General features: G+C 42.3%; 1 protein-coding gene across 3 annotated transcripts in view; it reads left to right on the forward strand.

The window, feature by feature from the left end:
- Positions 1-25,921, forward strand: part of LOC145346677 (nucleolar protein 4-like) — a 374,023-nt gene that overhangs the window by 224,981 nt on the left and 123,121 nt on the right. For all 3 annotated transcript variants that reach the window (XM_080194262.1, XM_080194263.1, XM_080194264.1), the window contains one exon: positions 20,603-20,907. In XM_080194262.1, the coding sequence (XP_080050388.1) occupies positions 20,603-20,907 (305 nt within the window). The remainder of the gene's footprint in view (positions 1-20,602; positions 20,908-25,921) is intronic.

The raw sequence follows: 25,921 nt of genomic DNA on the forward strand, positions 1-25,921 counted from the left end.
CCTTAAAGAGTAATTAAGTAATTGGTTACTGATGAGAAAGATTAAGAAGTTCATGCAGGCCGAAGCACCACTTAGAAACCTGAGAGCACTGGAAATGTTGATTTAATAAATATGCAAAACTAGAAACCTGAGATATTTCCTATAGTTTACTGAAAGATACCTAGGGTACTTAACATCCTTCTTAGGCAGCCCCTTGGGTTTGAAGATGTCTTGCTTCAGGTTTAATGAATTCTGGGATGTCTTATAAGTCCAACGCACAATCTGCAGACTGTGCCTAGTATGCAACAGATGGTGCTTGAAGGATTGGATATGGATAGTTTGGTGGTTTGTACGCTTTCTCTGATGCTTCAACTTTGCCTCTGCGAGTTCCTGACAAAGACTCTCGATGTGTTGGTGCCTTACCAAACGAACTTTTTCCATTTGGGTTGATCACAAGCCGGTTCTCCCATGAATCATCCGGGATGTTTGACTTGCTCAGGAGTGCTTTGAAAACGGTCCTAAAGTGTTTCTGCTGTCTCCTGGGAGTTTCCTGACAAGACTGAGTTCTGGGTAGAGTAGTTGATTTTGGAAAATGTCAGGCATGTGAACAACATTCCTGCCCAGTGAACTGTTTTGAGGATCAACATCTCAATGCTGGGCATCTTGGGAAAGGATGCTGATGTTGGACCACCTTTCTTGCCATCAGGTTTGGAGCATTTTGCAAAGGCATTGCTGGTGGTATTTCTCCAGTGCTTTAAGATGCCTGGCCAAGCATATAGGAGCATGGAGATTATGGCTGCCCAATAAATCATGACCTTCGCCTTGGGTTTGAAATCCTCACCCTCAAATACTCTTAATATACAAACAAAATATAATCAAACAGTAAATTACTTCCCATGATTCCAATTGTTTGGTAAATAGTGACGTGCTCATTCTCATCATACACTGTGGAGAAATCGTCTTCAAACACTAAATTCTGGAGTGTGCTATTGTTTTGGAAAATGTCATCAAGAAATTCAATGTGCAGTTTGAATCAAAATGATATCTTTATGTGCTGTGACTAATATAGTTATCTTGTTTTAATTTGGCATTGTGCCATCTCCCAGTCCTTTGAGTGCATTCATACTAAATGCATTAGCAGCATGGATTCTGCGGCATGTGCCTTGTTAGAAGCACTGTGGGCACCATCTAAAATCCCAATTATACATTTGCTGTTAAATATATTCAGATCTGTTGAGAATATACAGTTGGTCCGAATTGAAATGTGCTGTGCAATAGTATTAATTTAGAACCACAACTTGTATATTTGAACAAAAAGCATCAATTTATCAGTGCTGGCAAATGCTGCCCGATAACCTGTTGTCTGCACACTGATGCCTGTGTTTGCATTGTGAGACAACAGTGTAACTGGAATTAATTTTATGGCAGTTGACATATATGCTGACCAAGGGGGAGAATGTACTATGAAAACATTAGGGCATATGAGTTTAATTCAGATTGATGGGATCAAGGTTTAATTTAATCAGTTACCAGAGTGGTTGAAAGTATGTAGTGATGTCCCATAGACTTCTGTTCAAGCTTCTGTTCTATCATTTAGATACAAGGCTTAAGATTGTTCAAATTTCCAGAGGATACTGAAATAGGAGATATAGTGAATAATTCTGAGGGCAAAAGAAGCTGCAACAGGATTTCATAAGATTGCGGAATGGCCATGAAAATTGTAAATAGAATTCAATGTCTGGAAATGTGACATTGTATCTTTTAGAGTGAAAAAAGTAAAAGAAATTGCACTTTGGGAAGATTGAGTTGCGAAAGAGCAGAAAGATTTGGAGCTTCAAATTTAAAAGTAGCATTTTAAGTGGGTAAGACCATAATTAAGGTAATTGATCATCAGGTTTTGTTGCAAGTGGAATCAAAAGTAAAACCAAAATATAATTGTGTATCTGTACAAAACCATAGTTAGCCACCAGTTGGGAGTATTGTGTAATTTTGGGCTCCATTCTACAGGAAGAAACATTTAGTTATTGATTAGTATACAGTGGAAAGTATTGTTTCTTGTGTGCTATACAGACAAAGCATACCATACATAGGAAAGGAAAGGAAAGGGTACAGGATGTAGTATTACAGTCATATTAGGGTTTGAGAAAGATCAACTTTATATGTGGTAGACTCAAAAGTCTGTTGGCAGCAGGGAAGAAGCTGTTCTTGAGTCGGTTAGTACGTGACCTCAGACTTTTGTATCTTTTTCCTGAAGGAAGAAGGTGGAAGAGAGTATTGCCACGGTGCGTGGGGTCCTTGATTATGCTGGTTGCTTTTCAGAGACAGCAGGAAGTGTAGACGGAGTTAATGGTGGGAGATTGGTTTGCGTGATGGGCTGGGCTTTGTTCACAATATAGAATCTCTGCAGTGCAGAAGGAGGCCATTTGACCCATCGGGTCTGCACTGAACACAATCCCACCCAGGTCCCATTCCCGTAACCCTCATGTATTTACCCTGCTAATCCCCTGGCGCTACGGTTTAATTAGCATGGTCAATCAACCTAACCCACACATTTTTGGACAGAGAAGGAGCCATACCAAGCTGTGATACAGCCAGAAAGAATGCTTTCTATGGTGCATCTGTAAAAGTCAGTGAGACTCGTAGTGGACATTTCCCTTAGCCTCCTGAGAAAGTAGAGGCATTGGTTGGCTTTCTTAACTATAGCGGCGCGGAGGGACCAGGACCCATTGTTGGTAAACTGGACACCTAGAAACCTGAAGCTCTCGATTTATTTCCATTTTGTCCCTGTTGATGTAGACAGGGGCATGTCCTCCACTACATTTCCTGAACTCGATGACCATCTCCTCATTTTGTTGATATTGAGGAAGAGATTATTTTTGTCTTACCAGTTTACAAGATTCTCTATCTCGTTCCTGTACTCCGTCTTATCATTGTTTGAGATTTGGCCCACTTTGGTGGTGTCTTCAGCAAACTTGAAAATTGAGTTGGAAGGGAATTTGGCCATACAGTCATCGGAGTATAGGAAGGGGTTGAGGGCAGAGCCTTGTGAGGCATTGGTGTTGAGGATGATCGTGGAGGAGGTGTTGTTGCCAATCCTTGCTGATTGCGGTCTATGGGTTGGGAAGTTCAGGATCCAGTCGTAGAGAGAGTAAGCCCCAGGCTACGGAGTTTTGGAGGAATGATGGGCCATGATTTTCGCATCTTGCTGCACTAACTTTTTAGAGTAGCGGGCCAGGAGATTCGTGCATTGGCCCATTCATGGAATTGATGCACGCGTTTGCGCCCCAGCAGCATCTCCTAAAGGTGGATTTCCAGTGGTGTCAGATCCGTGCCAGAAATCGACGGGGAGGCGCAAAGACCATTTAAATGGTCATTGGTGTATAATTTAGATGTGATTAGCAGGCTTGGGACTCAAGTTTCCAGGCCTGCTAGCATTCTCTCCCAACAGCCCCCCCCACCCCGGGAGTGGTTCACTCCAGCGGGGATTACACTAACTCCCCGCCAACAGGAAACTAGTGACCCGACTTCCCCCCTGCCCAACCCTACTGGAGTGAAGGGGGAACATTGCCCTTGGGCATTGGCACCCCAGCAGTGCCAGCCTGTGCCCCTGGCACTGCCCTGGGTACAAAGTGCCAATGTCCAGGGGACACCTTGGCACTGCCCATCGTGCATGGGGCAGTGCCAAGCAGGCAGGGCCTAATGGGAGCAGGGCCTGACGGGGAGGCCTAGGGATGATCGGTGGGATGTGGGATCCTGCTACCACTCTGCATACTGAGGCGTGGGGGAAGGAAGGAGGCCAGCAATCAGGGCAGGCAGGGGTGTAGTTGGGGTTGCAGTCAGCCTGCTGACTGCAGGGTTGGGGGTTGCAGTCAGCCTGCTGGTGGGGCACATGTGCATTTGCCTGCTAAGCACACTTATTTCAGCCTCTCAAGCAGGGATAGGCCACATAGTTTTTAATGGCTTCTGCAGTGCACAGACTGCAGGAAATTCTTCTCTGAACTCCCATTAACAAAACAGTGTGAATTACTCCAGTTTTCGTGTGAATTTGACATTTAGAATTTTTTGGGAGAATTCTGTACATGGTATTGAAAGCTTCTGCAGTAGTCAATAAATAGGAGCCTGACATAGGCGTCCTTGTTATCCAGATGTTGCAGGGGTGAGTGTAGGTCCAGGGAAATGGTGTCTGTTGTGGCCCTGTTGCGGTGTTAGACAAACTATAGTGGATTTTGGCAATCTGAGAAGTTGGAATTGATTCATGCCATGATTAATCTTTCAAAGCACTTCATAAAGATGGATGTCAGAGTCACCGGATGATAGTCATTAAGGCAAGCTTTTCTTTGATACAGGGATGATGGTTGTGTTCTTGAAGCAGATAGGGACCTCAGGTTGGTGTAAGCAGTGGTTAAAGATGTCTGCAAATACCCCCCCCAGCTGGTCTGCGCAGGATCTGAGTGCTCATGCAGGTACCCTATCTGGGCCAGTCACTTTCCGTGGGTTGACTTGCGAGAAGGCTGATATGACACCTGCGATCGTGACCTTGGAAACAGGTTCAGCTGAGGCTTCCGGGGTGGAGGGTACGCTCTCACTAACATTTTGCTCCAAACAGGGCATAGGATGCATTGAGCTGATCAGGGAGGGGTGCGTTGGTGCTGGTGATTCTACATGTCTTCATCTTGTAGCCTGCTACGTCTTGCAGATCTTGCCATAGTTGGTGGGAGTCCGTGTGGCTAGCCTGGGACTCTAGCTTGGTCCGGTACTGTCTTTTGGCATCTTTGATGGATCTCTGTACGTCAGATCTGGATTTCTTGTATGGGTCAGGGATAAAACAGAAGTTTTCAAGTCGATTAGATAACCCTGCTTACATTTGAGAACTGATGGTCCTGTTTCCCGAAGTCAAAATCTAGTCTTTGGTATAAGATTAAACAGGGTTCCAAAGTTAATCCCCTCTCTCTGCCGCAGAATCTGGACAATGAGCAGGAAAGATTTTATCAAAACAGGATGAAGTACAGGGGGGAGTCCTTATGTCCTGGTCATTTTGATTACCATGAAAGCTTGTTATGAACCCTAGACATACTGATCAGAATGGGGTCTAGCAAACCAGTCTTCAACAGCAGAATAGGTGGAGGAAGATCTGCCATCTAGCTGGAATATCTCAGTGACGGTCATGTGGGCAAAGGCTGCAACTGAACAAAACTTCCAATTTTCTTGGTTTCCTTGCTTTTGAATCAAGATTTTGATCAGTTAAGAAATGTAGAAGTCGGCGTGCAGTATTTCCTCCATGCCAGAAGATGTCACACACAGTTGTCTTTCTTTCCGAGCATATCTCCCAAGTCCTTCAGCATCCAGTAAATGGCAACAGGATCAGGATTGTTTTGTTTGATAGTTTCTATTAATGATCTGGCATGGAAGCAATAGTAGCAAAATGATTGTTTAGCAGTTAGATGAGGCAGGGTGCCTTTCAGCAGTAACAACTGTGACTAGCAGCCATCTTTAGGATCCACTTTGCTTACCCTTCATTTGGGAGGGGCTAGAAAATGTGGCCTAAATAGAGTCTGTTTCAGTAGCTACATTCAGAGGGGTCACCCTCAAAACAAAAGTAGTAAAGCCTCGGACCTGGAAAACCAGGACCCTTGTCGACTCACCAGCGAGTGAATTCCCAGAATATCGCACTGCATTTGTAAACTGAGAACTCTAGCAATATGATATCAACATTGCTGTGTCAGTGAGACCTGGTGAGCTGGAGAGGCACAGTGAGAAGTCTCACAACACCAGGTTAAAGTCCAACAGGTTTATTTGGTAGCAAAAGCTGCTTGCTTTTGGAGCTCTGCTCCTTCGTCGGGTGAGTGGGAGCTCTGTTCACAAACAGGGCGTATTAAGACACAAACTCAATTTACAAAATAATGGTTGGAATGCAAGTCTTTATAGGTATTCAAGTCTTAAAGGTACAGACAATGTGAGTGGAGAGAGGATTAAGTACAGGTTAAAGAGATGTGTATTGTCTCCAGCCAGGACAGTTAGTGAGATTTTGCAAGCCTAGGCAAGTCATGGGGGTTACAGATAATTTGACATGAACCCAAGATCCCAGTTGAGGCTGTCCTCACTTGGCTATCAGTCTCTGCTCAGTGATTTGGCATTGTGTTGTGTCGTGAATGCTGCCTTGGAGAATGCTTCCAACTACTATTTTGTAAATTGAGTTTGTGTCTTTATATGCCCTGATTGTGAACAGAACTCCCACTTACCTGACAAAGGAGCAGCGCTCTGAAGCTAGTGGCTTTTGCAACCAAATAATCCTGTTGGACTTTAATGTGGTGTTGTGAGACTTCTTATGATACTTAAATCAGTCCAACGCTGGCAGCTCCACATTATGAGCTGGAGAGGAGCAGCTCATGGAACTCCAATGTGGCTCTACTTCTGGAAGGGGAAATCAGAAGATTTCAGAGTTAGATTTGCCTTCACGAATGAACTTGTGAACTAGCTTCATGAGTTCCCTCTTGGAAAAAAATGAGTGTTTCAAGACTCTTTATCTTGAACTGTCAAGGAACCAGTTTGCCACCATGGTCAGCATATGCCCCAACTCCGGGCGGCAAAAATGAAATGAAGGAGAATTTCTATGTCAAGCTTGATCAAGTTCTCTGTGGGACTCTAAAGGAGGATAGGCGTATTCTTCTCGAAAGCTTCAACTGCAGAGTTGGAAGAGATTCCAATTTCTGGAATGGAATTATTTGCATTGAAGAAATTGGAAATGTCAACTCCAATGGTATTTTCCTTACCAGCACGCTGTTTCACCAGAAGAACAAGTACAAAATATCATCACAACACCCACAGTTTAAGCACTGGCATCTGATCATGTCATTATTCGTACCCGGAATTGCAAAGATGTTCACACTACCAGAGCAATGACTGGGGCTGATGACTGCTGGTTACCAATTTATTCATTCAATTATGCCCGTCAAATTGGCTCCCAAATAGTGGATGCAACAGAAGAAATGTTCCCAAAAGATCAACATCAAGGTTCTGAAGGATCCAATCAAAAGAGACAAATTCGCCAATACTTTGGGGAAAAACTTTGAAACTTCAATCAGAAATAGAAAAAGTGTATCCACAGTGCTTGGGATGTCCTTAGGGCCAACGTTTTCAATGCCCGTGAAGAAATGCTTCAATTTTCTGTTAGAAACATTAGAATTGATTTGAAAAAGACCAGGATACACATGAATTGATTGATCATAAACACAGGATCTAAAGTGATCTGTACTCAAAGCAGAAGAAACTGACGTAACATCTGTGACATGAAAACATGTGGTGGGCAGACAAGTCATAGGAAGCTGAACTTCTCATTGACATGAATGAGTTCCATGGCTTCAGCACTGCCACAAAGACCATTTCTGGCTCAAGGACTAGCTCCTCTGAGGCTGAAGGACAGGGAGATCTGATTATTGCAAATAGAGGGAACATTTTAAAAAGTTTTTGATCAAGAATCAATTTTTGCCAAGAATATTCTCAGCTTATCTCACAACACCCAGCTAGAGGTAAGATCTGAACTCCGCCCACACTTCTGGTGGTGATGAAAGCCATTCCATAAATGAAAAACAACAAAGCAGCGGAGGGGCCGTTATCTCTGCTGAAATCTCTAAGTATAGGGCAGGGGAACTAACAGTACAGCTTCATGCCCTTATCCTACAAGTCTGGAATGAAGAAAATGCTGAATGATCGAGGATGCCATGACTCTGACATCTTCAAGAAAGGGAAAAGATTCAACTGAGAAAATTAGAGAGAGCTCCCTGCTTTCCATTTGCAGGAAGGGTCATTACAAGAACCCTTCTGAATTGACTTATTACACTGAGTTACTTCCTGAATCTCAGCTGACATGATTTTTATGGCTTGTCAACTGCAATAAAAGTGCCACAAACAATATCAACCTTTCTACATAACATTCTTTGACTTTACAAATGTCTTTGACTCTGTAAATCGTCAAACACTCTGGAAGATTTTAACAAAGTGTGGATGTTCTCCAAAATTCATTACCAAACTTCACTTGGTTCATGATATGTGAGCAATGATCCTTAACAATGGATCCATTACAGAACTTTTAGATGTTAAGACAGGAGTCAGACAAGGTGGTGGAATCATTCTGACTTCATCTTCCTTACTAGCTTGCTGCATCTGACTAGAGACAAGCTCCCTGCTGAAGTGCTGCTTATTTATCAAATGGATGCTAATCTATGCAATCCAGTCAAATACTAAGACCACCTGATCACAGTCATTGAGCTGCAATACACTGATGATGCTATAGTATGTGCTATTTCAGAAACAGCTCTCCAGAGAATCGTCAAAGTATTTTTACTGAAGCATGCAAGAAAATAGGGCTTGCACTCAACATTCAGAAAATCAAAGTCTTCCATCAGCAAGCTTCAAATGCACACACCCCAGCCTCATTGGTTCGGATTCCTGATGAATCTTTCACAGTAAGCTGACGTTCATTGCCTGTAATTTGCTGATGCAGCTTTTGGCCGTTTGAGGAAATGAGTGTTCGAAGGTCGTGACATTAGAAGATACCTAGCAACCAAAGATGTAAAGCAATTACAGATGAAACACTGTAATTGTCTACAACAGTTCCAAGAATGTTTTCGTTATATAAAGAATATTAAGCTTCTTCTCATTTTTCTCAATTGATTTGAAGTACTCTACTCATTATTACAATCACCAATCATATGCACAAATTGACAATATATAATATTTCACAAAACCAGGATTAGGTCAAAAGTAATACATTTGCTTGGATCACATTTTACTGTAATAAAATGGCTCCTAGTCCGCTCAATATGAACATTTTATTGCCTGTTAGCCATAACTTTGAATTGTATAGTATAGAAAAATGTCTCAAGCATATCACAGGCATTTTCATACAAAATTACACTGCTAGCCAAAGCGAGGACTACTAAAAGCTTGGTGAAAAATATAGATTTTAAGGAAGATCTTAAAACAGGTGAAGGGAGCTGGTGAGGCTTGCAGAGTGTAAGGCTTAAACCCTTGAACGTATGGGTGACACTACCATAGAAATCACAGAAATCTACAGCGCAGAAGGAAGCCATTTGGCCCATAGAGTCTGCACCAATAACTATCTCACCCAGGCCCTATCCTCATAACCCCACATATTTATCCCACTAATCCCTCTAACCTAATCCCGGATACTAAGGGGCAGTTTAGCATAACCAATCATCCTACCCTGCACAGTATGGAAGGAAACCCACACAGACACGGGGAGAATGTGCAGACTCCGCACAGACAGTGACCCAAGCTGGTAATCAAACCTGGGTCCCTGGAGCTGTGAGGCAGCAGTGCTAACCACTGTGCCGTCCCAAAGAAGACTCTGTCGGGATTTGAATCCAGAACCTTTGAATTTCTCTCCAGACAGTGATTAGAAGTCCAACACACTATCTATTGCGCCACAGAGCCACTAGTGTAGTGTGAATGTGTTGTTACAATCCTAGATGGTGTTTTATAACTGGGCAGGAGCATCCTAGAATGGAACCCTAGTTCAAAAGATCTTAATAGTTCTTTTTGGCTTATCAAACCTGAGGAAACGGAGTCACAGGGTCACTAAATAGTTTTTAACAAAAGAAAAAAACATTTATTAAACATCCAAAGAGATCAGTTATAATACATACTACTCTATTTCTCCTTTAACTTAACACTTACACACAGGTTTAAGGTTGCTATGGATGACAAAATACATTTGAAAGCACAATTGTTATCAGCCCCCAAAGTCAAGAGCTGCAGATTTCTCCTGAGAATCCACCCCTCCCCCAAGATTGTCATATGAGAGTCAAAATTCCACTCCCAAAAACAAACTTTAAAATCTTCTTTTTTCACAGTACTTCATTGCAATGTTAATGTAAGCTTACTTATGACACCAACAAATAAACGTAAACTTAAACTTCGTAGTAATACTTTCAGTTAGCAATCCACAAACCAAAATCAGTTCATATTTTCCAAACACCCATTTGGCCAGAGCTTCCAGTATACCTTTAGCAGTGAGTCAGTGCCAGGCTTTTGAACCAACTCTTTGTCCCTCCCATACTCTTAACGAGAATACCTAGTTGAACCACTATTTAGATCTCAACCACAACTTTACAATTTTTCCACAGACAATAATAAAAAAGTCTTTTCCTAGCACTTTTCACTGAGTTGTCCCAACTTTTCATGGTTCTCAGAACAGAAGTCTGTTCTCCAAATACACTGATAGTTTCAGATGTTCTCAAATCTGCTTGTTACTGTTCTTGTGACCCTCCACTAGTTCCTTGCTAGTGTTCTTTGTGGAGGTTTCACCCTGACAGTCTAAATTCTTCCTTCCATTATAAGGTTCCAGCTTTGAGCAGACCTGAGAGGTGCAACCTATCTCTCTTCCAGTCTGCAGCTCAACTGCAACTGACCTGTCTAGCTTTTTGCTACAGATTATACAACAAAGGAAACTATCTGATCTATCCACAAATTGCTAGGCAATTCTCAGGAGTCTGCATTCCGAAGCTCTCAAGCATAACAGAGTGTTAGCGGAATAATGGAATGAAATCCCACACAGATAAACTGTGTTTGCTCAAAGCATGAAAACCAATCACAGTGTCCTTGCAAACAGAAACATTTAATTAAATCTACCTAAAACTATACCTTCTTAATCTAAATAAAATTCTTAAACTCAACTCTGCTTCCCTAACAGGTTGAAGTGCTGAACAAGAAACCAGAGTCAGTTGGAGGAGTGTAGACTTCTTTAGGAGGACAGTTGGGTGGATAGGTAAATAGAATAAGATTGGAGGAGATTATAAAGATAAGAAGTGAAGCCACTCAAAAATGAGTCTGAGAATTTTGTGGCATTGATGCAATGGGGAAACGGAGGACAACGTAGGTCAGGAAGGACAGCAGTGAATAAGACTAAGTGTGACGTAGATACGAGCAATCGAGTTGCAGGGTGAAGGATGCCAGTCAGGGGAGTACAGATTAATTGAAACAAAAACAAAAAGTGCTGGAGAAACTCAGCAGGTCTGACAGCATCTGTGGAGAAAGAAAAGAGCCAATGCTTCGAGTCTGATGACCTCATAGAGTCATAGAGGTTTACAGCATAGAAACAGACCTTTTGGCCCAACTGGTCCATTTTTTTAAAGCCCCTAAGCTAATCCAAATTGCCCGTATTTGGCCCATATCCCTCTATACCCATCATACCCATGTAACTAAATGCTTTTTAAAAGACAAAATTGTACCACCTCTACTACTACCTCTGGCAGCTTGTTCCAGACAGTCATGATCCTCTATATGAAAAAAAATGCCCCTCTGGACACTTTTGTAACTCTTCCCTCTCATCTTAAACCTGTGCCCTCTAGTTTTAGGCTCCCCTATCTTTGGGAAAAGATATTGACTATCTAGCTGGTCTGTGCCCCGCATTATTTAATAGACTTCTGTAATGTCACCCCTCAATCTCCTAAACTCCAAAGAAAAAAGTCCCAGTCTATCCAGCCTCTCCTTATAACTCAAAGCATTAAGTCCCGGTAGCATCCTAATAAATCTTTTCTGCACTCTTTCTGGTTTAATAATGTCCTTTCTATAACAGGGTGATCAGAATTGCACACAGTATTCCAAGTGTGGCCTTACCAATATCTTGTACAACTTCAACAAGACATTCCAATTCCTGTATTCAAAGTTCTGACCAATGAAGCCAAGCATGCCGAATGCCTTCTTCACCACTCTGTCCACCTGTTACTCCACTTTCAAGGAGCTATGAACATGTACCCCTAGATCTCTTTGTTCTATAGCTGTCCCAATGCTCTACCATTAACTGAGTAAGTCCTGCCCTGGTTCAGTCTATCAAAATGTATCACCTCGCATTTGTCTAAATTAAACTCCATCTGCCATTCGTCAGCCCACTGGCCCAATTGACCAAGATCCTGTTGCAATTGGAGATAACTTTCTTCACTGTCCACTTTGCCACCAATCTTAGTGTCATCTGCAAACTTACTAACCATGCCTCCTACATTTTCATCCAAATCATTTAATATAAATGACAAATGACTGCAGACCCAACACTGATCCCTGAGGCACACACCCACTGGAAGTCACAGGCCTCCAGTTTGAAAAACAACTCTCTACAACCACCAAAATTGGCTTCTGTCAAGAAGCCAATTTTGTATCCATTTAGATACCTCACCCTGGCTCCTGTGAGATTTAACCTTATGCAACAACCTACCATGCGGTACCTTGTCAGAGGTCTTGCTAAAATCCACGTACACAACATCAACTGCACTACCCTCATCTACTTTCTTGGTTACCCCTTCAAAAAACTCAATTAAATTTGTGAGACATGATTTTCCACTCACAAAACCCTGCTGTCCTTGCGTCAGGACCTCAGGGTTCATGCCACCTGCAAGGGAGTTGGACAAACTGGCTCTACAAGGAATGAAGATAATTCAGAGCAGAAGTCCCAGCCAAGAGTCTCGCCACTGATTGACCTCTCAGGAACTTGCAGTCTCATGTGGGTTGTTTTGATATCATCTACTGATTTGAGGAAAAAAGCTTAGAGAGGAAGGGATTGGTTTTGATGATGTACCAAATCTTGAATATTTGCTTGTTGCCAGACTGGTGTGGTTCCAGGATCTTGCCCATAATTGAAAGTTGGATTCTTCCAGGGCCTAGGATGACAGACAAAATTTAAAATATTTGCTTGTCGCTGTACCAGAGTGCTTCTGGGATCATGCTTAGATTGCTACATGAAATAGTGGTGTGTCTGTCATTCTTAGCCAGAGGTCTTTCAGCCATGTTTCCTTATCCAAAAGGACTATTACACTGACTTCCATGTCTAAGTTGACACTGGTGAGATGACCATTTAGAGTTATGTCAGCATTCCAGTTTCACGTTAACCCACACTATACCAAGCATCCTTATGCATTGGCATTGAGATGCCAAAGCACTAAAACTGAGTTTGTTCTTTCAGAAGTCCATGGGTAGTTGCTTGGTTAGCAGTCAACTCAATTGCTGCAGGCTCAACATTGATTCAGTTATTTAAACCCTCTGATTTAAAAAATATGCTGTGTTGTCAACTTCCCTGGACTGTGAACTTAACCTGAACCTGACTTTATGCTTCACAAAACAATCCTGAGAGAGGATTCTATACAGGATTAAATGTTTACAAAAATGTCTAATTTATGCTTTTGCTGTGCTGCCAGTATGCTCAAAGTATTTTTGGAATGGTGCGAGTGAACTGTGTGGATTGATGCTGTCTGCTTGTATCATATACTTCGAAAACTGAAATCTCAGGATCTTCAGGCGTGAGCTCTTTGGCATATCGATACAGACATCAAGTTTTTAAATCCTTTCCAAGCACATTCTGCACTGAAACCCACCTGATTTTAAAATTGACCCCTAAATGATATTACTCATATGAGTCACGGCTCAGTTTATTATATGGATCCAAGCCAGATGGTGAAGTACAAAATAAGACACAATCCCTTTCCTTGATGTTAGCTTATTCACAGTATGCAACCTTATAGATCTCTGGCTCATAATTACGACTCCTGCTTCGCCGAAGGCTCTCTTTTTATATTGTTTTGAATGGAACAGACACATCAATGAAGTCCAAACATGTGTGGATTAGGGTGATTGGCCATGCTAAATTGACCCTAGTGTCAGGAGATTAGCAGGGTAAATATGTGGGGTTATGGGAATAGGGCCTGGGTGGGATAGTGATTGGTGCAGACTCTGCATTTGATGAAGGAGCAGTGCTCCGAAAGATGAGTGATCACTCATCTAATGAACGAGAAGTAGTCTGAAAGCTCATGATACCAAATAAACCTGTTGGAATTTAACCTGATGTTGTGAGGCTTACTTGGTTCACTATGGTATATGCCATGGAATGGCACACTGGCCTCCTTGTCAGATTCTCTCAATAGCCCTCCCTCTGTGTCTTGCTGATGCCATTCAACTATTGCTCTGAGATAAATGGTTAACTATGCACAGACAAGCGCCTGGAGGAAACAGTCCCACGGGATTCCCTAGGATCTGGGAATCTATCCCCAACCTTTTCAATGATCTGTCTCCAATCCTGTCCCTGAAGTTCATCTATGCTGAGCATAACTTCTGTGCCTCTCAAACTTGGATATTTTCGAAAGTAAAGACAAAACTAAACAATGATGTTGCGAAGCTGGCCATCTATTGTAAGCCTTCAGCCCAGCAGCAACAAAACCATCTCAAGTATATTCCATCTCCACAATGCCAGTGCCAAGAACGGACTCAACATCTCCTTCAATGTTAAGAGACTGAATCCCATTTATCTTGGTGTTACCCTTGACCAAATATTGACATACAAAAAAATCTGAACAAGATAGCAAAAAACATCAAAACATGAAGCAACCTTCTCAGCAAACTTGTTGGCACTTCATGGGATATAGATACACAAATCTTAAGGACCTCACTTCTTGCCATCATCTACTCAACTGCAGAGTACTGTGCGCCAGTATAGTATAACTCATCCCATACTTGTAGATAGACAGCTCAACACAACAACATGTTTCATCTTGGCTACCTTCTGATCAATTTAGCTGTCCTGTATCCCTGTCCTGGAACAACACCCTGGCCCCTCACATAAGGAGGGAGATTGCAGTATGACAGCTGGAAACTTACACAGCAGCAGGCTTGAGTTGTTTATAAGGGCTGCACTAATCTGCCTGCGGATGCCTCTCAATATGCTGGCTGTACAGCTAAGACCACTGTGCCAAGGAATAACAACAGTAGAGGTCCTATGGCTCCAGAAATGGAACTATCTTGCCACCATTAAAAAACAACTTCCTCATCATAAATTCCACAGCCCTCCCACCCAGCTTCAACTTGCCAGGTCACCGTTGGCCTTTCCTTAATCGTTTCCATGCTGGTCAATGCCTTTGTATAGCAAATCGGCACAAATGGGGCCTTGCAGGGAACCCAAACTGCAGCTGTGGTGCACCCCAATCAAAGACTCATATTATTTAAAGACTGCTCCTTGACAGAATTCAGCAAAGGACTCAGAGAGCTACTGTGGAAGCTATTGTCTGGCCTGGTGATTATTGCTTTTGCTTAAAAATAATCAAGCAATTTTATGGTATGGGTTCTACTAGACAGAATTTTGGCCTAGAGATTGGTAGAATTATGTTCACAGTCGAACCAAAACCAAGTTCTGTAAGACCATAAGACATAGGAGCAGAATTAGGCCATTCAGCCCATTGAGTCTGCTCCACCATTCAGTCATGACTGATAAATTCCTCAACCCCATTCTCCAGCCTTTTCCCATAATCTTTGATCCTCTTACCAACCAAGGGCCTATCTCTATCATTGTTGATCTAGCATGAGCAATGCTAACAGATGAAAATTTAAAAGTTTACTGTCAATAAATATAAACTTTAGATTTACCATTGTATGTTGTGTACACCCCTTAGAATAATTGATTTTACACCCTACAGTCCCTGGTTAATTTTAGAGCTTTTTTTATATTTCATTGTTGAACCTGTATCATACTTGCTTGATCACATTGGTCCACCTAATAAAAAGGAACAATGTGCATCAGTATTTGTGGACGTTCATCTAATGCTGCAAGCTCCATCCATGTTCTTGTCATGTAAATGAACATGAACATCATTAGCCCACAAAGGATTTTTAATCTATTAAAGGGTTTTAAAACAAGGTTTGACACAACAGTACACAGGATTACATATTCAATGTGATAAAGGCAGTGGGCATATTTGTTAATGGACCGAATGTTGAATTTTTTAAAAAATGTGTATTTTAAAAATTCTAGCATTTTTTTCAGTTCACACTGTCCAACAATTGGCATTGTTAGGAAAACAAAGGTAGTTTTAAGGAATTGTATTTGTACTGGTAACTATCAAACATAAGGTATAGTTTTAAGTGAGTTTAATTTAGCGTTTCTGTAAACCTATAGTTATATTCGTGCAAGACAATGATGTTTGTATGTTTGGGTGTTTTGGCTTCAATGAAAACTGTGCTTGTATTGTATTTGGAGAAGTTACGGCATGGAAAGCAAATAAAAGCCTGGAGAAGGAGAAACTGTTGCTTGGCAACTAGCAGCCCTTTTAAGACAGAAAGATTTTGAGTTTAGTTTTAGCTTAAGTTTAGCTTTTACCTGGGGCAGCATGGTTGCACAGTGGTTAGTCCTGCCTCACAGGGACCTGGGGTCAATTCTGGCCTTGGGTGACTGTCTATGTGGAGTTTGCATGTTCTCCCTGTGTCTGCGTAGGTTTCCTCCCACAGTCCAAAGATGTGTGGGTCAGGTAGTTTGACCATGTTAAATTGCCCCTTGGTGTCAGGGAAATTAGCAGGGTAAATACGTGGGGTTACGTGTGTTTAAAGGACTTTGTGTTACTGAGACAGTTGTCGCTCAATGTTTTGTATTTGTGTTTGCCTTAAAAGCTATGAGTTTTTGTGAAGCCAAGTGTGTGTGCGTGTGTGTGAGTGTGTGTGTGTGTGTGTGTGCCTGTATGGTGGTGGTGGTGGTGGTGGCGGTGGCGGTGGGGGGGAAGGATTGTTGTATCATAATCCATCTTTTCATGTTTCATTTTTTTTCTTGTTAAAATTGATCAGCAGTCCTGTGACTCCATTTCTCCATCTTTTCTAAAAAAGAGTAAACATTAGACTTTTGAGTCAGGGTTTCAGTGCTGGATTTTCCCAGACTTATGACGTCGACCGGCATCGTAACAACATTCAGTATTAGCAAAATGATAGAACCCTTCCTCAACCCATCATAATGATGAAGATGACCTATGCATCAAGAGAATGGAGTATTTTTTAATGACTGTTGAAATTTAGAACATGCAACTATTCAGCTGCTGTCAACAATTCATACACACTGCCACTGTCTGAGTACACGGTTTAATATCCTATAAGCTATTAAAGCTATACAAAACATAGGGCTAAAAAAAAGGATCCATTTACAAACACCTTCAGTACTTTAGTGATGACATAAATAACTTCTGATTGCTCTAATGAACTAGTGTTGCTTCAGTACTTTCTGGCCCTTTGCAATAATGTTAATCCTGTTGAATATTTTGTAGAAATCAAAGTAGCAGGGTTATTATTAGAGCTGAGCTATGTTATATACCAATATGGTTCATTATATCAAGTTATTGGGCTAACAGTGTAAGGTGGATTTTACCTCTCCAGCAAGAGGTAACTCTGAAGGAAAATCATACATTCTTGAAACGTTAACTCTGTTTTGCTCTTCACAGATGCTGCTGGATCTGCTGAACTTATCCAGCATCTCCTACTTTTATTTCAGCATCCACAGTATTTAGATTTTATTCTAAAAGTAAACTCAGCTCAAATGACCCTGCAAATTCCTCCTTATTAACATCGGGGGGCTAATGCCAAAATTGGGAGAGCTGTCTCACAGACTAGTTAAGCAACAGTCTGACATAGTCGCTCTCTCGGAATCATGCCGTGCAGATGACATCTTGGACATTACCATCACCATCCCTGGTACTCCATGTTCCACAGGCAAGACAGACCCAGCAGAGATGGTGGCAGTTGGGAGGCAGTTTTCCTAGCAGTCCTCATCATCAGCTTTGAATCCACTGAAGTCTCATGGCATCAGGTCAAACTGGGGCATGGGAAGCTCCTGCTAATTACCACATACCTTCCTCCCTCAGCTGATGAAACTGTACTCCTCCATGTTAAGTACCACTTGGAAGAAGCAAAGAGTGTGGCAGGGATGCAGAACGTACTCTGGATGACTGAGCTAGCTGAGTTCTAAAGGACATAGCTGCTTGACTGGGTGTGTAGCAGATGGTGAGGGAACCAACATAAGGGGAAAACAAACTGGACCTCATCCTCACCAAATTGTCTGCCAGAAATGCAAAAGGCCATAACAGTATTGGTAGCAGTGACTACTGCACAGTTTTTGTGACAGTGAAGTCCCATCTTCACATTGAGGGCACCTTCCATCATGTTGTGCAGCACTACTACCATGCTAAATGTGACAGATTTTGAACAGATCTAGCAGCTAGGCATACTAGGCAGGCTTGAGGTCCTGTGGACCATCAGCTGCAGCAGAATTGTACGCAACCACAATCTTGAACCTACAGCTTAGCATGTCCCCCACCCTTTCATTACCATAGAGCCAGGGAATCAACCCTGGTCAATAAAGATTGCAGTAGGGCATGTGAGAAGCAGCAGCAGGCATACCTAAAAATGGGGGTTCAACTTGGTGAAACCACAAGACAGGACGACTTGCATGTCAAACAGCTTAAGTAGCAAGTGATAGAGCTAAGTGATTCTACAACAAGCAGATCCGATTTAAGCTCCGCAGTCCTACAACGTCCAGTTCAGAATGATGGTGAATTCCACAAGTATCCCTATCCTCAATGATGGCTAAGCCCAGCACATTAGTACAAAAGCTAAGGCTGAAGTATTTGCAACAATCTTCAGCCAGAATTGCCGGGTGAATGCAGAAAAGAAAATGGTGGAAAATCTCAGCAGGTCTGACAGCATTGGTGGAGAGAGAATAAAGCATATTCAAGTCACAGATCTCTGAAGAGTCATCTAGACTCGAAATGTTGGTTCTATTGCACTCTGACGAAGTGTCATCTAGACTTGAAACATTGGCTGTATTCTCTCCCCACAGATGCTGTCAGACCTGCTGAGATTTTCCAGCATTTTCTGTTTTTGTTTAGATTCCAGTATCCCCAGTAGTTTGCTTTTATCTTGCCGAGTGATTGGTCCATCTTGGGCTGCCCCATAGGTCTTCATCATCACAGATGCCAGTCTGAAGCCACTTCGATTCACTCCACATGATATTTTGAAATGGCTGAAGTCAGTGGTTACTGCAGAGGTTCTGGGCCATGAATAATGCTGAAGATTTGTGCTGCAGAACTTGCCACATCCTCGCCAAGCTGTTACAGTGGCGCAACGACACTGGCATCGACCTGGAAAGATGGAAACTTGCCCAGGAATGTCCTGTACATAAAAGCAGGGTCAATCCAACACGGCCAGTTACCATCTCATCAGTCTACTTTCGGTCATTTGTAAAATGATGGGATGGTTTGTTGACAGTGTCATCAAGTAGCACTTACTCAGCAATAACCGGCTGACTTCGACATCATTTGTGACTCCTCAGCTACTCAAGGAGTCCATGTTCAAGATATCTGAACAATGTTCAGGCTTGGGTTGATAAGTGAACAGTAACATTTATGACATACAAGTGCCAGGCAATGACCATGTCCGACAAGAATAAATCTATCTATCCCTCCCTTGACATTCAATGGCCTTACCATTGCTGAAAATCCAACCATCAACATGCTTGGAGATATCATTCATCAGAAACTGAACTAGCCATATAAATACTGTGGTTACAAGAACAGGTCAGAAGCTTGGAATCCTGTGGCGCGTAACACACTCCTTGACTCCCCAAAACCTGTCCATCATCTACAGTGTTCAAGACAGGAGTGTGATGGAATACTCTCCCCTTGCTGGATGAATGCACTGCAACAATATTCAAGAAGCTTGACGCCATCCAGGACAAAGCAGCCTGTTTAATTGGCATCCATAAACATTCACTCCTCCACCACTGATGTACAGTAGTAGTAGTACCATCTGCAAGATGCACTCCAGGAATTTACCAAGGCTCCTTAGGCAGCACCTTCAAAGCCCATGACTACTACCTCCTAGAAGACAGGCCGCTATACATGTGAACACCATGAACACCACCACCTGGAAGTTCACCTCCTGACCACTCAGCATCCTGACTTGGAAATATGTTGCTGTTCCTTCATGACCACGGGATCAAAATCCTGGAATTCCCCTCCCAAGAACCCCGCAGGTGTACCTACACACTACAGCCTACACCACTACAGGGGTTCAAGAAAGCAGCTTACAACACCATCTTGAGGTTAGTTAAGGATGGGCAATTAAATGCTGGTTTAGCCAGTGACATCCATGTCCCATGGATGAAAGAAAAAAAGGTCCTTTGTTGGCGTGGGAACAGCTAAAGTGCCAATTTCATGGGTAGGAAGATAGGAGGATCTTGGGTAGCAGAGCATGGAACACAAAGAAGCACTAGAGAAACGGGCATAAAACAGAAACACAGTAAGGGCAATTTTAATGAACAATGTCACATTACATTGGTATCGTCGCACCTATATTGGCATAATTTAGTTTCTAAAGCACAATGAAGTCAATCCAACATTTAGGTACAATTGATGAGAAAAAATGAATACGTTTTGCTGACATGATGAATTTTAGAAATAAAAATATGGACTGGAATTTTCTGGCTGTTCACACTTTGCTGCTGCAAGCAAGGACGGAGAATTTGGCACTCAGCCAAATCTCCGTTCACTGCAGCGGAACCAGAGAATCCCACGGGCATGAACAGATGGAAAATTCCGGCCTGAAGTCTCAAGATTGAAAGGCCATTGAAAATATTTGTGTCGGCACAAAGTTATTCTGTATATCAGTTTCAATCCCATGATTTAGAATGCATTTCTTGCTTATTGGCTAACATGATAGGTTATCATGAAAGAGCACTTCAGGTTATATTGCAGAAATTGATGTTTAGATCAGTAAAACAGATAAGTCCTAAAGTCTGGCACTTCTGTCTTTACAGAGGATTCATCAGTGGAGTGTTTCAATGGAAATGAGGCCTTGATGCTGAATTCTAGTGCTACAGAAGGAGGCCATTGTGGTGAGATGTATGCAAGTATGGGAGACATTAATGGTAATGGCACAGCCAATCCAGACCATTCGGCTGGCCAGGATGAGCAACCAATAAACCTAAGTGACAGCCCTCTATCGGTCCAGATAACACCAGACTATGGCACAGATAACAGCAGTAATGGCAGAAGAAACCGTATCAAATACACAGTTACTGACATTAAAATGGAGCGAGATTCAAGAGATTTGGGAAGCAAGGTAAGAAATGATGTTGCAAATAAATCTATTCTAGATTTTAAAATTGTGATATGCTTTAAAAATTTGCTACTGATATGGGAAAATCAATTTGACAGCAGCCATTCAAAAGCAATATAACCTTGAAATTCTTCTGTGAAGACAGGTACAATTGTGGGATCCTATTTTTAAAAAAACTTGTTCACTTGGAAGTATCCTTGAAGTATAACCTGATGTTTAGTTTATTTTATATGCTTAGCCTTCACCTGGTGGGAGGCAGTAAAGCTGTGGTATCTTCAGTGGACTCTGGGGACCTAGATTCAAACTTCATCTTGGCAGATGGTGGAATTTGAATTCATTAAAATTCTGGAATTAAAAGTCTTATGATAACTGAAACCAATGTCAATTGTCAAAACCCCATCTGGTTCAATAATGTCCTTTAGTGAAGGAAATCTGCCGTTGTACCTGGTCAGGTCTACATATGACTCCAGACCCACAGCAATATGGATGACTCTTAAGTGCCCTGTGAAATGGCCTAGCAAGCCACTCAGTTCAAGGGCAATTAGAATTGGCAATGAATGCTGACCTAGCCAGCAATGCTCACATCTCATGAACAAATAAAAAAGGACTGTTTATATTCAACTCGGGAACTTTAGATATTTTCCATACCTCACTTTTGAGAACATATTGTTTGTATGATGGAGTCTTTTTAAATGCCTCTGTGTCTGTTTCTCTGATTATTTACACTACGCAGTGAGATTTGGAATGTTTGTTTGCCCATTTTAATCTGCAGCAAAAAGAGCTTTTGAGCATCACTAAGTACTTGATCTACTGTTGTTTTGTGTCATCGTAGCAGAGTTGTGTATGTACATCAGAGAGGAAATGATCCAGTGGAAATGCAAAATAAATTTTTCTCAGGATCAATATAGATTCAGCAATTGAGTCATATGGAGCAGGAAGGTCCCGGGTTTAATTACTGTTGTGTTCTCAGCTAATTACATATTTGGTACCACTAATGGCCTTTGGAGAGGCTTGGAGTAGAAATTGGCCAGAATCTTCTCCTTAACACTCACCAGGAGCTTCCAGTGGAAGAAGGTTTCCAAACTTTGGCTGGACAGGGCGGCATTATGGCACAGTAGTTAGCACAGTGGTTCAATTCTGACCTGGGTCACTATCTATGTGGAGTCTGCACATTCTCCTCATGTCCGCGTTGGTTTCCTCCGGGTGATCTGGTTTGCTCCCACAGTCCAAAGATGTGCAGGTCCGATTGATTGGCCATGCTAAATTGCCCTTAGTGTCAGGGGAACTAACAGAGTAAATAGATGGAGTTGCAGAGATAGGGCCTGGATTGTCAGTACAAACTCAATGGGCCAAATGGCCTCCTTCTGCACTATAGGGATTCCATGTACTCTTCTAAGTATTCCTGGAAATTTTATTGCATGCTCCCCTGCTCCTACACTACTACCTTTGGTTTTCCAACGCATCCATCCACTGGTAACTTTCTCATTTGAAAGTAAGTGTATTGTACATCATCTAATTGGATGATTTTGACTGACCGTTGGTAAACAAACTTCCTTTCTCACTTCCAATATTTTTATAACTGAAAAACAAATGTGTTCAAAGGGAAAAAATGTTTTTTTTTAAATGATGCTTGAAACAGTATCCACAAGACTAATTTTTCATTCCTGGAGACTCCAGGACATATATATGAGGTTTGGGAACCTGAAGTGGAAATTCAACAGGATTGAAAATAACAACCTTTTTGGTCACTTGAAGAATAACTACTTGTAGAACTGTATCTCTTCAAGAAGTAAATACTTTCAGGTGGGAATGGGAGAAAAGAATAAGAGGCAAAATCAAAATGACTGATTTTGTGTAAATCTTCTGAACTTACTAGCTGTGATTTATTAGCGGAGGAAGTAAAATATATCCTTTTCACAATGCAAACTAAGGAAAGTGTGACTTTGTTTTTCTGAAGTTCAGAGCTTTCATTTTACATGAAGTGGTATGCGGCAAATCAAGATTTTATACTTATGAAATGCAAAAACTCCTCATTTCTGTGGGTTGGGTGTCAGAGGCTGGACTTTCGTGGAATCGTGGAGACTCCACTTGGAGTAGAAAGTGGGACCTGATTCTGGGATTCTTGCCCCAGTTCCCAATGTTCCCAGTTTTGCCAGGTGCAGGAGAAGTGTAGGCAGTGAGCCTGCAGCCTGCATGCCTGACTTGGCCTGTCTGTTGTGGAGTTAGGCTTAGTCTAACAGTTTTCTTAGAGTTTGATCAGCTTCTCAAGGTCTGGTGATTCATGATCCTTCAGAGGAGTTGTGCACCAGAGTCTGGCTTTGGGAACCTTTTGAAAGATAACTTCAAAAGGTCTTCTGCATGCCAGTTATGCTTTCTCCATGCCCAGTTGTGACCTGCACCCTAATATGCATGGCCCTAATGTAGCCCTCTTGCCAATGTAATGCCCTCTCATGACCAATCCCAATCTCACCTACCCAGTAGTACTAGAAGTAAAATCATTCTGGGTGGAGATCAGAATTGAAATTTTACTAGTCCCATGGAAATGGCTTTGGGGACAGGAAATGGCTTTGGGCACAGGGTGTGTGGAAATTTAGAACGCAGCGTGTTAGGCTGGGTTCCAAACGACTAACTGCCTCTGTACAGTTTTCCTAGAGACAGATTTCTGACAGCAGATAGCTAATTAAAGTCCTTGATAGAACAGTACATTGAAATTTTCCTGAAGGTACGTGGGTCCTTCAAGATGACCTCATGGCATGAGCTTGGGGCGCCAGCATATAATCTTTCAGAATTAAATGAAATTGAACAGAAAGGTAATAAACAGCACTTCTGTAGGCAATTGGAGCCATTTGATCTGCATTCTGATCCCCAAGATATCTCTGCTCTTTAGTCAAAGGATCTATTTGGACCTCTGGATGAGTAACTTCATCTTGAGTCACCCTCTAGATCTGTCTCTGCGTCCCCAATCCTTGTGGGACTGTTAGCCAGGTCCAAGATGGACCCCTTGAATTGACCCACTTGTACTTGTTATTTTAGATCTAGTATTGTGTAAACAGACAGCGTTAATTATTAATCTTGTAGTAGAAGAACCTCTAAGTGATCATAATACAATTGAATTCCATCATTTTGAAAATTACAAACTTAAGTCCAAAACAAAAATCTTACATAAAGCATTACATAGGTGGCAAAGCTGGTTTGATAAATAAACTAAAATGTATGGTGATAAATAAACTTTGGTAAATACTTTAAAAAATATTCAAAATGTTCAAGTAACAAACAAAAACACGATGAAAGAACCACCTATGGCTCACAAAGGAAGTTAAGGGTAGTTAAAGATTAAAAGAAGAGGCTTATAATTTTGTGATGCACAGTAGTAAGCCTGAAGACCTTTAGACCAAGGATGACCAGTAAATTGATCAAAAGGAAAAAACTAGATTTTACAAGTATGTACTAAGGAGAATAGCTTCAGTAAATGTTGGTTCCTTAGGGGGAGTGAATAGGGAAATTATGGGGGAATGAAAAAATGGCAAAAGTGTTCAACAAATATTTTGGGGGCAATTTTTCCAAAACAAATTCTGTGTCGAATTTGCATACAAATTCGAGTAAATCACACTGCTTTTTCAGCGGGAGTTTCAAAGTGAATTCCCACACTCTGTGCACTGCTGAGTGCACTAGTGTGAATCAGTCCAAAAAGCTGTGGGAGAGGCCTGTTCCCGCTGGAGAGGCTGGCAGCGTACTGCTGAGTGGGCCATTGCACATGTGCCGATCTGACAGCACCAAGGTTGGAGCCTGTACGGTGGCCCCTATCTGCCGGCCTTCTGACTGCTGGCAATTCTCTTGCTGGCCAGACCTGATGCCGGCCAAATAACCCCACCCCCACAGCCTGATTACTCGCTCCCTGAACTTACCTGGACCAGCCTCAACTGCTTCTCCCCGCCCACAGTCCTGCCCTGACCTTCCCCACTAGGCCCCGCCTGCTTGGCACTGGCTGATGCCCGATGGACAGTGCCAAGATGCCCCCAGGGTCTAAGCTGGCATTGTCAAGGTGGCAATTCCCAAGGGGCAGCCCCCCAATCCTGACCCTCTGGGGGGCTTTGATTGCCCCCCCTTAACTCCAATGGGGTTGGGCTGCCGGCTCCTCCAGGTGGGGCGCTATACTAAACCCCACTGGAATGAAATACTCCTGGTGGGGTGAGAGGCTAGTAGACCTGGATATTTGAGTCCCTAGTCTGCTAATGGCATTTTAATTATATTAAAGTGAGAGCCTGCATACATTTTGCAGGTCCACAGCAATTCATGGTGCAGAGCTAACTGCGCCGGAAATCCGGAGACAAATGGAGGCCATGGCACCCAGCGGGGAGCCCGTGAAACAGCCTCTGCTAGTCTCCCAGTCTGCTGCGTTACAAATGCTGCGTAGTGGGCTGGGAGAATCACCCCCTTTGTGCCTATCTTCACAATAGAAGCCACAAATTGCATTCCAGAAATAGAGATAACCAAGGAGTTAATGAGTGGAGAACTTTGAATAGCATCAGCAGAAAAGAAGTATTGGAAAAACTTTAGGTCTAACAGCCAGCAAATTCTCAGAACCTAATAACCTACATGTGAGGGTTCTAACAGAGCTATCCACAAAGATAGCAGATGCAGTGGTTATGATTTTCCAAATTTTCCAAGATTCTAGAACAGTCTCAGTCAACTGAAAGTTAGCAAATATAACACTGCTCAAGAAAGGAAGGATAAAGAAAACTGCACAATAGGCCAATTAGCCTGACTTGGGAAAATGCAAGAAAAGTGGCCGCTACCTAAGGGTTGTATGACCCTTAGTTTGCTAGACCTAATGAGATTTCCAATACCCAAACCAAATCCTGGGCACCACAGTTTTACCGCTCACAGCCTGTGCTACTTGTAACTACACCTGCTCGGGTGATGCACGATTGGTGAGTTCAGGTTTTCTGCCTTTGTAATTCTCTAGTCATTGAAAATGCGATCTGTCAGAAATGGAGGCTGGGCTTGTGCATCCAGT

The sequence above is a fragment of the Carcharhinus amblyrhynchos genome, chromosome 8 (assembly GCF_965287045.1).
Source record: "Carcharhinus amblyrhynchos chromosome 8, sCarAmb.v2.hapA, whole genome shotgun sequence".
Taxonomy (NCBI): Eukaryota; Metazoa; Chordata; class Chondrichthyes; order Carcharhiniformes; family Carcharhinidae; genus Carcharhinus; species Carcharhinus amblyrhynchos.